This window comes from Danio rerio, chromosome 4, assembly GCF_052040795.2.
Source record: "Danio rerio strain M-AB ecotype USA chromosome 4, GRCz13ab, whole genome shotgun sequence".
In the NCBI taxonomy this organism is placed as follows: domain Eukaryota; kingdom Metazoa; phylum Chordata; class Actinopteri; order Cypriniformes; family Danionidae; genus Danio; species Danio rerio.
Window position 1 is genome coordinate 25,680,831 of NC_141024.2, and position 13,813 is coordinate 25,694,643.

A 13,813-nucleotide genomic window follows, 5' to 3' on the forward strand; every position below is an offset into this window, starting at 1 on the left:
ATCAAAGATTAATTTTAATTATTTAAGTTTACTGTTACAAAATATTTTAAATGTTGCAGTAATCACAATACTGTGAAACCGTGATTTTTTTTTAAACTAAGGTTATCATATCGTAAAAATCCTATACCGGCCCAGGCTTTGACTGAAACCACAAAAATTAGATAGTCCATTAAATGGCTGAACATCTTTTTGGGAAAATTTTTTTGGAGGCTGAAAATTGGGTACATCTCTCAACACATTTTTAGATTCCCATTGTTGCATATTTCTGCTGTGTGATTGGCTCTTAGATCAATATAGAGTAAAAAAAGTTTATTGCAATTTGATATAATATAATTTAACAGTCCAGCCCTACATTAAACCATGGGTTAATTTGCAATAAGGATGATACAGCTGAAGAAATGTATTTTAACTATTTAAATTTAGTGGTCTGGGCCTTTCATAGAGCTAACAAAATATGTTCTAAAATGTTTTTATAATGTTAGCAAATGTAACAATACTTCAAAACATTGTATTCATTTGTAATATACACTGCCAAAACGGTTCTATTTCCTTTTAATGGAACGTTCCATTTTGCTACTTTTGAATGTCTTCTGAACATTCTAAAACAAGTAGCAACATAAAAAACGTTCTGTGTTCTATTAACCATATTAAAATAACCTTCTTGTCACTTAAAAAAAAAAAAAAAAAAAAAAAAAAAAAAACAGGCCTACTCATTATTAATGTCAGATTCACTATCAGTTCTTTCAAACACATATCTACACTGTTATCCGTATATGTAGCTTTTATGGTCACGACCTTAAGCGTTCATCTTTTGACGAGCGTACATTTCAAATGGACATTTTTATTTATTTATTTTTATTATTATTATTATTATTATTTTACAAAATGTGATCATAGCTCACAGCTATTGTCTGTAGATTTGGAGACCATCAGCTCTGGATACCAGTCTACATGTGGAACGCATTTCTTATCACCAGCCAGTGCACTGCTAACTGCTCCCTGCTGCAGCAGAACAGTCGTTTCTGCTTTGAAAGGAATAACAATACAACAATAAAGGCCTCAGTTTTCTGTGATAAGCGCTAACATAAAGAAATGATCTAGCTACGGTAAAGGCTCATTTAGCCGGCCGTATCTATGTGATTAGGAGAAATGACAGGTAGCGAGGGGATATTTGAGGAGATTTTAAATGAGTTCAGTGCATCAGGTGGAAGACTTTAAAGCTGCTGTGTGGGAGCTAAATAGTCACATTGGCAGAACTACAAAGGGAAAGAGTGATAAGACTTGTATTTTACTCTACCCTGATGGACCTTTTATATGTAGACGTAAAAGCGTTACTAGGCAGTTTCGTGAGTAATAACATTCCAGCATTTTTTCTTCATTATTTTTTTCTTGTTAATTAAAAAGGTAAACATTTCGTCTTCTTTGCTACAAGCCCATTCAAAAACTATTTCGATACTTACTATGAGAAGGCCTACCTATATTTACTTGTTGTAACGTTAATCATTTGAAACATCAAACTGCCTTAAATTTTTGCTTTGCTAAATGTCAACATGCTTACATTTTTTTCAAATATGTTTAAGGGTTGTGTTGTTATACTCCAAATTACAAGAAAAATAATTAATAAAAGATTCGAACAAAACCACTTTGACACTTTGTGCAGGACCAGACATTGTTAGCTTTACTTATTATTAGACATGAGTTACTCAATTAATCAATGTGACCCGAAACACCTTGAGCCATAACTAAGAAAAAAAATAAAGCAAATGGCATTTTTAAGATACCACGAAACAAGCAAACACTTCAATGATAAATAAATAAACGAGATTTTCAAATTACAAAATAGGCCTAATATCCATTTGTATTAGCCTATCACTTATATGATGAGTTCATTTGTGGCTAGCTGTCGTCGTTTATCTACAAAAACAAGTTTTTATTAACTTGTAGTAAAACTATGATTAAATTTCGTATTTCAAACGTAAGGAAACAGGAAATCACGTCAGTCTTGTGTGTTGACATGAAAAATAAAAGCATCGTTATTTCTAGTAGGAAATCAGTTTTTTTAACACTAACACAATGGAATAACAGTAAAAATACGTGGTTACTTACATTTTGTCTGTTTGGTCCAAACAGAAAAAGCAGAATCCATGGTAGCGTTTCAAACAATAACGTTCGTATCTGCTTGAAACTCCGAATGAATCAGAGATTTGAAAAAATCGTTTGAATAAATGATTCGCTGATTCAGCCATAAACATGGAAATGAAGACGAACGTTTCTGTCAGTTTATATAGAAGAAACCCGGCTAAAACTGTAACTGTTGTAGTAAATCTCAGCGCTACCTCAGATAAAAAAAATAAATGAAGTATTTAATAATAGTCATTTCCTGAGCACAAATACAGCTGAATAACAGTAAAAATACGTCGTACTTACATTTTGTCTGTTATTTTCCAAACAGCCAAAGCATAATTCAGGTAGCGGTTCAAACAACACTTATAACTATGTTAAACTCTGAACGAATCGGTGATTTGAACGAATCATTTAAGTAACTGATTCACTGATTCAGCTAAAAACATGGAAATGAAGAAATCCGCTTAAAAATAACATTAACTGTTGTAGCAAATATCAGCGCTACCTCAAATCAATCAAGAAACAAAGTATTTAATAATAGAGTCATATTTTGAACACTGACATCTGTTGTTCACCAATCTTAACCACGTTATTACTACAAATAAATCTGGTTTTAATTTCAAACACGGTCACCACAATATATCATACCATAGTATAACAATATTAATTTGGCATATATGTAAAACCAGATTGTTTTTTTTTTCTTTTTTCTTAGTCTTAACTTCTAACAACCATTAACGTTCCACTTAAGTTTGATTAGAGCTGCAAAACTAGCAGATAACCTACTTGTTTTGGACAAGGAATTACTTTGTGAGTAACCCAACAAAACATATAGCTCAATGTAGTACAAATGTGTGCAAATAAAATAAATATGAAGTTATTCAAGGTATTACCATGTTGTCATTATTATGTGACTTAACCAGCTTCAGTCCACCAGCATTAACAAACCATCTGTGGCTTCATGGGATAAAAAATGTATTTGAGTACATTTGGTTGTACTTAGTCAGGTATTGTACAGTACTAAATAGTAGAGAACTGTGCAGGATACAGCCCATGTCTTTGTTTTGAGATTTAAAAAACATTTAAAAATCTTTAAAATAAACAACACTTGTTATGCAAAAATATACATTTTTACTTGTAACAAAATTTCCCAAATACACTGTGTGGCCACTTTAAGCTGAATCATCTCTAATATTTTAGGACAGTTATATAACAATTTAGATAAAATAGTGCAAGGTTTGATATACACAACAAGAGTGACTACATATTTGCTTATTATTACTAATATTTATTTTATTTCAAAGAACAATTCATGACACTTAATTTCAGAACTCACTGTCATGAAAACATTGTTTGGATTCCAAAGATTAATTGAGAGAAATGTTAAGTTTAATAGAGATAAATCAAACTTTTACTTAACATTATTCTGCCAGTTAAAATTTGACGCAGGACTTTTTAAAATTTTGGATCATAATTATTTATAACTGATTTTTGCAGCACTTATTTCAGAGTCATTTACCAGTCAGAACTTTCGCACCCAAACAAACGACAAGACAACAAAACACTAAGATGTGAAAAAGCAACTTTTAATTAAATCCATAGTAAAATGAAACTGCACCTCCAGTCAAAATCAATCGGAAAAACCATATTAAAAGGCAGATTATAGTACAGAATGTTTTTTTTTCCTTTCTCGGCTGACATCTCAGCATTGATGAATCAGCACACACAACGAACAACCTTTAATGAGAGCGAACTGAGAGGTTCATTTCAACACACGTTTACCGAACAATCATGAGCTCAGTACAAAGATCATATAGACATAATGTACGATTCTCCACATAAAAAAGTAACATATAGACATTTGACATTTTTAAAAAATACATTATGATTCTGAGTTAAGTTAACCGAGTTAAAAGAAGGGTTGGGTCAGAACGAAAAACAGCAACGAAACAAACAAATGCAGCAAACAAGAGTCTGGAAACCAATTAAGGTGAAAACAGATGAACACGGAGAAGAATAAATGTGGGTCAGTGCGCTTTGCGTTTCCTTTTTTTTGTCTTCTTGTCTTTCTTCTTGCCAGCGCATTTTATGCAAAACCAGGACTGGTCCTCGGGAGGAGCGGCAAGAAGACCCACACAAGGCCTGAAAGAGACAGAAAAACAGATAGATGAGTCTCGCTAACAAGATAAACTAAAGTGGAATGATTAACAACGCAAATCTTGTGCCAACTTTGCATTTTTCAAAACTAAATTCTAAACAGAGACTTAAAAAAAACAGCACGACTTTTATATATGTATATGAAATACTAGATCATTCACAACATCAAAATATCTGCTTTTATGATAAAAGAGATGGCTTGTTCTCTGCGTGTACAGTTTTGATGTTTACGTGAAAAATCATCTAAAAGAAGATTCCTAAAATTCTTTACAGGAATGCCAGGCAATTTTTTCTTGGCACATTTTTTTGATTGACTTTGTGTTGAGGTGTTTTTGAAACAATAAGAAAAAAAATTTGACCAAAAAAATAAAAAAAAAACAGGATGTGTGAATTGATATAACTCCATAATACCTTGTGCAACACACATAGGCATAATTATCTCAATATAGTTAAAAAAATAAATAAAATAAAATAAATTCTATCACACATTCAAGTTTGACATAAAGTACGTCAAATTTTAGAAATAAACAACAACAGTAGTTATGTTTACATTCATGTATTTGTGCATTTTAGAATATAAGCATACAAAATGCCTAATATAAATGCCAAGGTGCAAAAAATTTTACATAAAAACGTATTTGCTAAGTAGGATAAACTTTTTATTCAATAAGTAAAATGTCCATAAACTATGAAGTGTCTTTTAAGGCGCAGTTAATTGGTTATATAGTAATTGGCTATAATAGTTGGCTTGGTGGCTTTTTCTACTACAGAAAATAAGTTTTTTTTGTTTTAATATTTAGCGCCAGTTTATCAAGGAGTGAAAATTTTGTTCCCTTTGACTCATTGGATGGAAATGTTGCTTAATTTGCAAGATTTTATGCAAAATTCCAGTTTTGCGCATAAGTTTAATTCACATTATTGGATAGAAACGTACCTAAAGAGCTAAAGAGAGAAAAATAAAGAATAAGGGTTTGTTTACCAGTGATACCAGTCATCGCACTCATCACATCCGATCATTGGACTACCGTCATCAGCTTTATTACATCCTGGACAAATCCAGATCTGATTACCCCATTCATCCCGAATCTGTCATGAACAAACACAGAATCGATTTAATAATCATAAAAAACATTGCATAAAACTTTAAAAGTGACAGTTCTTGCAAAATATGTAGCTACTGAAAACATTAAGAGACCTCTTGGCCACTTTTTAATATTTGCTAGATGTATTAAGTATGTGTTTTTTGTTTGAGTAAAATATTAAAGTATTATAAAATATTAAAGTCAGCGTGAACAGCATAATGACGTCTTTCCAACTGAAGTGGAATATTGAGTAGAGGGTGTGGTTTTATTTTTGTTCATGTCCTCACCTCTTTCACCCATAGCAAATTAACAGTTGGAGGGGCGCGGCTAAGAATATTTCACCCAAGCCAACAAACTGACATCATCAGAGAAGCACAGATTTTGAATAAAGTTTGTGCAAAATCAAAATTTACAGTGTTTACTTAGCAAAAATTATCATACTTTTGTTGAACAATTAATCCATCCAAGTTAATCCACTGGAAAAAAAATGCTTGCTTCAATCAAAGTCTGACCATTTGCTTGCACTTTTGGAGTGGCGGTCCTTCTCTGATAAGGTCAGTTTGATGACTTCATACACAATATTCTTAACCACACGCCTCATACCATTAGTTTGCTACAAGGAAATGATGTGCAAAAAGAATCAGGTTATCTTCTGTCCAATCCATATCAGTTTTCAAACAAAAAAAAGGAAAATGAAGAAAACGGCAGTTTTTCATTTGCTCACAAGAAACGAAAAAATTAAATTTTGGCACTATTTTCGTTTTTTTAGATTTAGGGTAGGAAAATGGACAAACAACTTCCAAAAATAAATTGTACACATGTAGGCAGAGCTGAAATGCCAACTTTGCTCTGATTGGTCAACCAAATCTGAGCTCATGACGATGTAATAAAAGCCTAGTTATAATTTAATAAAACAAACAGTTTTTTCTTCTTCAGTGCAATTAAAGTCCCATTCAGACTAAATGACTTTTATTGATGGTTACAATGTCAGATTACGTCATTTTGCCTATATAAAATTTTGACACTTTGTGGGTACCAAATATGCCAAAATACAATTTGCATCACTATCTATCATCACGTGATGTCTACTACACATTCTGTCATCAAGAAGACAAGATTGACATCAAGATTTTCACAGTATGCCTGAAAATATTTTTTCTTCTGAAGAAAATTGTATTTGTTTTTTTTCCGGCTAGAATAAAAGCAGTTTTAATTTTTTTTAACACCATTTTAAAGAAAAAAACTATTAGCCCCTTTAGGCTTTTCCTTTTTCGATAGTCTATAGAACAAACCATCGTTATAAAAAAACTTGACTTGTTACCCTATCCTGCCCAGTTAACCTAAAACCACTTTAAGCTGTATAGAAGTGTCTTGAAAATGATCTAGTAAAATATTATTTACTGTCATCATGGCAAAAATAAATAGAACAGTTATTAGAGATGAGTTATTAAAACTAATATGTTTAAAAATGTGTTGAAAAAATGTGCTTTCTGTTAAACAGAAATTGGGGAAAATAATAAACAGGGGTCAGACTAATATGTCTGACTTTAGCTGTATATATATAGATTTATGTAATGTGTGTATGTGATTTCTGAATAAAAGAAAGTAGTTTCATTTTGTGGTAACAAGAGATTTCCCTGAATTCCAGAAGCAGTAGACAGTCGGTTACCTTTAAAGATAAATTCATATAAATTTTCCCCACACCGCATTGTGAATGAGAACATAAACAGTGATTTGTTTGTTTACATGTTAATTTCAGTACTGTACTCACCGGGCAGCTGTAGCGCCTCAGCTATCGATCGCCAACATTTATCTTTTTATTTTCTCATGGTACTAGTCCCTCGATGACACGTCATACATACAAAATGTTGTCATAATTCCAAAAAGCTTTCTTCCATTTCATGTCCACCTAGCAGCATTTGTTTTGCCATTTTAAAAACTGTGTACGGAAGTGATTTTGTGTTTCTGTGATGCATTTTGTAATACATTTTGGATAAATGCGTAAAAACGGTTGATGGAAACACAAAGATGCAGATCATTTTGAAAATGTGCATAAAAAAACATATGCGCATAACTGAGTAGGATAAACTTTTATTCGATAAGAAAATATGCACATAAACTACGATGAATTCCAGTATGTGCATTAAAAAAAGCCATGTGATTTTGTTATAAGAGATCATGTGATGATAAAAATATGCAGGCTGAGCACATTATAATACATCTGAAATGTTGTTTTGGTCATTCTAAAATGCCCTAACCATTTCAGTATTAGTGTTGTCATATTAATAATTACCTCCAGAATAGCCAAGAGCATCTTTGCTCCATGTCTCATGCCTTTAAATGCCACCACACGCTCATTGCGGGTCGGCATTTGTCTTCTGAGGCGTAAAAAATTTATTTAAAAAAAAGAATGGATTGACGCAGCTTCTTCTACCGCAGCAAATTTTGTTTTCACTTTTGATATATGGTGCCAGTTAATCAGGAAATGGCGATTTTAGTAAATGGTTTTGTGTGTTTTTTATGACAATTTTGTTTAGTTTTTTAGACCAACAGCATCTCCAGCAGAAAAGGACCATCCACATTAAAAGCTACAGGTCAGGCCATGATTTAGAACAATATAGACCCGAACAAAGCAAAATTGCTACAAACAATTTATATGGGCTGAATTTAAACAAAATAAATTTGGTAATGTTCAATTTTATTTGTTTAAATTCAGCCCAAATAAAATGTTTGGAACCACTTACCTGAAAAAATTAAAGTAAATCCCCCCAACTTTTTTTTTTAATGTACTTTATATCCAAAGAAAGATATCCAAAGATGCCCTTTTAAGTTATAAAGAAGATACGTGTGTTTTCGAAGACAACAGGAGTCAATGATTTATTTGAATTATTTAGGCTGATATGTTTACTGTTTCAAAATATTTAAAATGTTTCTTAAAGTAAAATATATTGTTCAATGGGGGAAAAAGTATTTTTTTTTTTTACCCAGACATTTAAAAAGAACATATTGAAGAGCAATAATTAGGGTAAATGTAACCGGTATATTAATATCAAAAGTTATCATACTGTCAGAATTTTATAACAGCCCATGCCTAGTCCTGACACCCATTTGTCATTTTTGAATCCCCATGACTCCTTACACCAAAATCAGGGAAGCAGTCATGTAATCTGAATGAGGCTAAATTTGCACTAATTATTTGTTTACCTAAAGACCTACAATGTGCACAGGTAAAAATGAACAATGCTAATATTGATTTAATGTGGACTTTTATTTTTTACTATAAATATTGTCTAAATATTTTTAAATAGAGCATGATTTTCTTTATAAATAACTGATCTGGTCTGCATAAGAAATGTTTCATTTCTTATGACTGATAATCAGGAATATTCCACAAAATTTAGACTTAAAAAAAGGTTTTAAATCTAGTTAAAACATATATCAAGTTGCGTAAAAACTAAGACTAATGTAAACACTTGTAAAAATAAGGCACTTTTATTATATTTTTATGAAAAAATCTCTAAAAGAAAAATAAATAAATAAATCTGAACAAATAACCTTAAATGAGTAATTATTAATTAATCCCTTAAAAAACAAAACAAAAACAAAATAATAATATTTATTTTTACAAACTGTTTTACAAACTATTTTAATTTTCTAACCCTAACCCTAAGTATTATTACTTTAATTTCTAAGTATTAAATAAATTACAATGCATTTCATACATTTTATTTTTACATAAAAAATTAGAAAATGTATAATAATTGGCATATATAATCTATATTAATGAATATGCAATAATAATATATTTTTAATATCATGTAATATTATAACTAATAATAATAATAATAGATTACAATATTTAATGTATATGTGTGACTGACCACATAAGCACTGACAGTCTCGGTGACGACGCTGCAGCCACGAGCCTTAGCCTGGTTGGGTGGAGTCTGGATGGGGGCCGCTGGAGGTGGAGGTGGAGGCAGCACGGGTGGAGGACGAGGTGGAGGGGTTGCAGGAGGCGGGGCAGGTGGAGGAAGAACTGGAGGAGGACGTATTCGGGCTCCGGGACCCATTCGGGCCACTGGGGTCCGCGGTGGAGGAGGAGTGGGCTCTGTATCTGGCACCACTTTACTGATCACACTTAAAGAGACAGAGAGAGAGAGATGGAAAACAGTTATAATACAAATTGTGTAGTAGATTTTAATTAAATCAATTGCTTGTAGTTAGGGTGCACAATCAATCGATAAATCAATCTATCAATCCATCCATCCATACACAATACAATATAATAATAAATATACATCATCACCATATGTAAATCCACAATAGTCACTTTACACCTGTAATGCCGATCATTTTACCCTTAGAGATAAAGTTTATATTTCTGCATTAGTATTTAAGATCTGCGACTAATAAGCAAATTTAAGCCATTTGGGCACAATAAAAAAAAAATGTTTGTAGCTGTAATAAATAACTGTATATACAGTCTTCTTTACATGATAAAAACTATACAGTGTCAAGAATTACATCTGATTATTCAATTTGTGTACCTGAATATTGGTAGACTCCCCAGAAAACTATAAAGCACTGTTTATTTCATTTGTGTATTTGCTCTGTTGTATTTAACAGTGTTTTTCATTGGTTTATTATATTTTATTGAGCTTCGCTTCCTTACAAAACCATCCCAATCGATCTAAACTTATACATTCTCTCCAAATAGAGCTATCTGAGAAATCTGGTGATACTATATTCATATCATGTCTCTCGCCATAATGCGGTTCACCTTTCGCAGTCTCTTTTTTGTGCAATTTGACATGCTTTTTTAAACAGTGCATTGTGTTCTGCATCCTAATTGGCTGTAGACCATTGTCAATCAATCTCCTCCATGCCATGCCTCCTGTAAAGTACAGAATGCATTCAGCTTGCCAAGTTTTCTACCCAACAAATTCCGTAATGTCGACCAAATGTTCTGCACCCTCAAAGGCACCTGCAGTAACACCCAAAAGGCAAAGGAAGATGCTAACCATTGCAAAAAAAGTTGGACTTCTTGACATGCTAAAGGAAGGTAGAAGTTATGCATGTGTTTAAACAGGAAACAGGAGAGAAAAAGTTTATAAAGAGCGAGGTGAAGGGTTTACAGCCTTAAACATTTATAATAATTGTAAAAATTAAAGTGGACTACTTTGCGAATTTCACCTATTGCAGGCTAGTTTTAGAACATAACTCAAGTGAATAACGGAGGACCACTGTATATATTGCAGTAAAAGAAAATATTTTAATGTCACTTTTTCCCAATATTGTGCAGCCCTATTTGTTGTGCAGCTGTTTTATATGGAATACACTGATGAAATGCATTGCCTCCCTATGTACTGTATTTGTACAAATCTATATTCAAACGTATACTGTACTTTGCAAAAATCTAAATAAATAATTTTTTCAAAAGCAAGATATTAAAATGCTCATTAATACGCACTAAACCATGCATTATCATTCTTCTTGTGTACAGGGTTTAATAAACTGAAACCGCAAAACTATAACAATTTCTGTCACTTCGAATTAAAATTTTAAAAGAATGAAAGAAAATTAAGCTAGTTAACAAGAAACATGTTAGCAAAAAAGATAACGTTTAAAAAATCTATTTGATCAAATGTGGATGTAGATAAAATGTGTGTATTTATATATATTTATATATATTTTTTCAGCTAACATTAATATAAATAATTTAAATTAATTTAATAATGTTTAAGAAAAGCAACAGCTGTATTTCAATGAGTAACAGCTTAAAGTAATGGTCAATATTAAAATTTGCGTTGTGACTCAATTAATCATCTATCATTCATTCCTTTTCTTTTCTGCTTAGTCCCTTTATTATTCTGGGGTCGCCACAGTAGAATGAACCGCCAACTTATCCAGCATATGTTTTACGCAGCGGATGCCCTTCCAGGCAAACCATCACTGGGAAACATCCATAGACACTCATTTACTCATTAGACACACATACACTACGGACAATTCACCTATACCACATGTCTTTAGACTGTGGGGGAAACCGGAGCACCCGGAGGAAATGCACGCCAACACGGGGAGAACATGCAAACTCAAAAAAGAAATGCCAACTGACCCAGCCGAGGTTTAAACCAGCAACCTTCTTGCTGCGAGGCGATCATGCTACCCACTGCACCACCGTGACACCCTTAATCATATATTAAAACATATAAATATGTATAAAACTATGTACTGTAAATAAAAGATTCACATATTTTTTTAAAGAATACAAGTATCAGTATAAGCACTTTGTTATTTACATATTTATTTATCAAATTAATAATTAAAAAAATTATCATTTTGCCTATTTTTGTGATTTCACTATTATATCCTAAAAAAAGAGAATATAATTTACATAATACATAATTCATCCATTTACAGTATCAGCTAATATTGTCTAATATGATGAGTATATGAATATACTGAGGCTCCCTAATAATCACACTCACACTGGAACTGTCTCACGTCTTTTAATTGCTGCCAGAGCTGCTGATTAAAGCCTGCTGTTGCCGAGTAACAGGTTGATTGACAGGCTGGGAGAGAGTGGACAGCGGCGCTCACTGCGGTTTTGACCCTGAGAAGGGCGTGTCAAACGCTCAGCTCTGATTACACACACACACACTCATTATTTATGCTTCATCTGACTGACACACACACAGGACTCCCTTGCGGGGCAAAGATGGTGTGGGGTTTGCCCTGTCCAGGATGTGACCCGAGACCCTCCAAAGGTCAAAGTTCACCCATGCCCATGTTTTCATGCGCATCAAAAGAGCTTCTGTTGAGAAATGTACACTAGTTTTAGTTATTGCTTATGCAAGTCAATCCTTCTTTATCTTATACACTGAAAAAAGTGTTGCATGCAGAATTGTTGCAAACATTTTTTTTATGTTGAATTTAAACAAACAAATTAAGTTTAATAATGTTCAACTTAATTTGTTTGTTTAAATTCAACACAAAAAAATTGTTTACAACTTCTTAACGTAAAAAAATGAGTAAATCCAAGGAATCATCTGTGAATATTTTTTTTTCAGTGTACTTAAAGGCAATAGTTCACCCCAAAATGAAAATTTAATAAACCATTTACTTATCCTGAAATGGTTCCAAACTTTTAGTTCGCTAGAACTATTTTGAAAAAGTTTGGAAAATCAAAGCTACTGATATCCACTATAGGGAAAGAGAAAAATAAATTAATAAGTCAATAATAATTTTTCTATCCAAAGATGTGACTTCAGCTTATGTGCAAAAACTATAATATCACATAAATCATTTGTGAATAAAGTATCAATTTAATCCAATGGGTCAAGGAGAAAAAAAAATCATCTCCTCTTGATAAACTGTCGCAAAATATCCAAAAAGAAACATGGAATTTGATGTGATCTGAGAAGCCACTGTGGGTATTTTTTCATATTTAAAAAATTACTTGCGCCTTAGTAGATGAAGAGGAAATGCAATGAACGCACGGTGGCTTTTAGATGCGCGAGATGCTGCAGAATTTTCTTGAAATACCGAATCAATAACAACCTTTCACATGTTGGCAATGTGGTCGGTTTGCCAGTTTGTCCATTAATGCCATCTCATCGTCGAATTTCACTACATAAAAATATATATTTAAATTATATAATTAAATAAAACATTTTATTCAGTAAATGTTTGTCCATCTAAGTTTAAATCACATTTTTTCTTAACCAAAAAAATATTTATCCTACTCAAGTTTTTTTATTGCACATTTTCAAAATGTAAGCACATCTTGGTGTTTATATTAAGCATTTTTTTTTTTTACACGATAGTTCAAAATGCTTACAAATTGTCTACCGTTTACCATTCTTCAGAATATCTTGTTTTACATTTAACAGAAGAAACTCAAACAGGTTTGAAACAAGTGCAGTATAAATTATTGATGGCAGAGTTTTCATTTTTTGGTGAACTATCCCTTAAAATCTACATTTCATTTAGCATCTTTTCGCCATCTTTGTTTGAAACTTGCAATTGCAGTACTTTGCAGAATGATAAAAATATGTTTAAAAAAAAAACAATTACAATGTTACTAAAAAAAGAAAGCAAAAATAATACAGCAAGATTTTAACTTATACATATACGAAAAAGAGTAGAAAGAAGCAAATGTATGTTTAATCCTACCCATTCACTGCTCTACATTAATAACAAGTAACTATCCATAAGAATAAGTAATACTCTATAACAATAATCATCAATTTAACTCCATGATTCTGTCATTCACTCTTACCCTAATACACACTTTTCACTTTCTACACGTCATGTACAGTTTACCTAAATAAACTGTATCAACACAAATCAAATCTGTTCTTCATTTATGTACGTACTGAAAACCACATTTATTCTGCTTTCTGAACTGGGCCACTCTTGAACATTTTTTGAGCTCCAGACCT

The 13,813-nt window shown here is 32.1% G+C and overlaps 2 protein-coding genes across 23 annotated transcripts in view; both read right to left on the bottom strand.

Annotated features, from left to right (window-relative positions):
- The window catches only part of gata3 (GATA binding protein 3), a 28,946-nt gene extending 26,319 nt beyond the window's left edge, over window positions 1-2,627 (bottom strand). For 10 of the 22 annotated variants that reach the window (XR_015481778.2, XM_087246054.2, XM_087246045.2 and 7 more), the window contains exon 1: window positions 2,107-2,627. The gene's annotated coding sequence lies outside the window, so the exon portion shown is untranslated. Of the gene's footprint in view, window positions 1-902; window positions 1,026-2,106 lie in introns of all 22 variants that reach the window. The other 12 variants (XM_087246036.2, XM_087246041.2, XM_087246031.2 and 9 more) reach the window with 9 other exon arrangements.
- Window positions 2,628-4,151: 1,524 nt separating this feature from the next.
- Window positions 4,152-13,813, bottom strand: part of taf3 (TAF3 RNA polymerase II, TATA box binding protein (TBP)-associated facto) — an 84,516-nt gene continuing 74,854 nt past the window's right edge. The window contains 3 exon segments of the mRNA NM_001042744.3: window positions 4,152-4,266; window positions 5,261-5,367; window positions 9,245-9,503. Coding sequence (NP_001036209.2) covers window positions 4,152-4,266; window positions 5,261-5,367; window positions 9,245-9,503 — 481 coding nt within the window.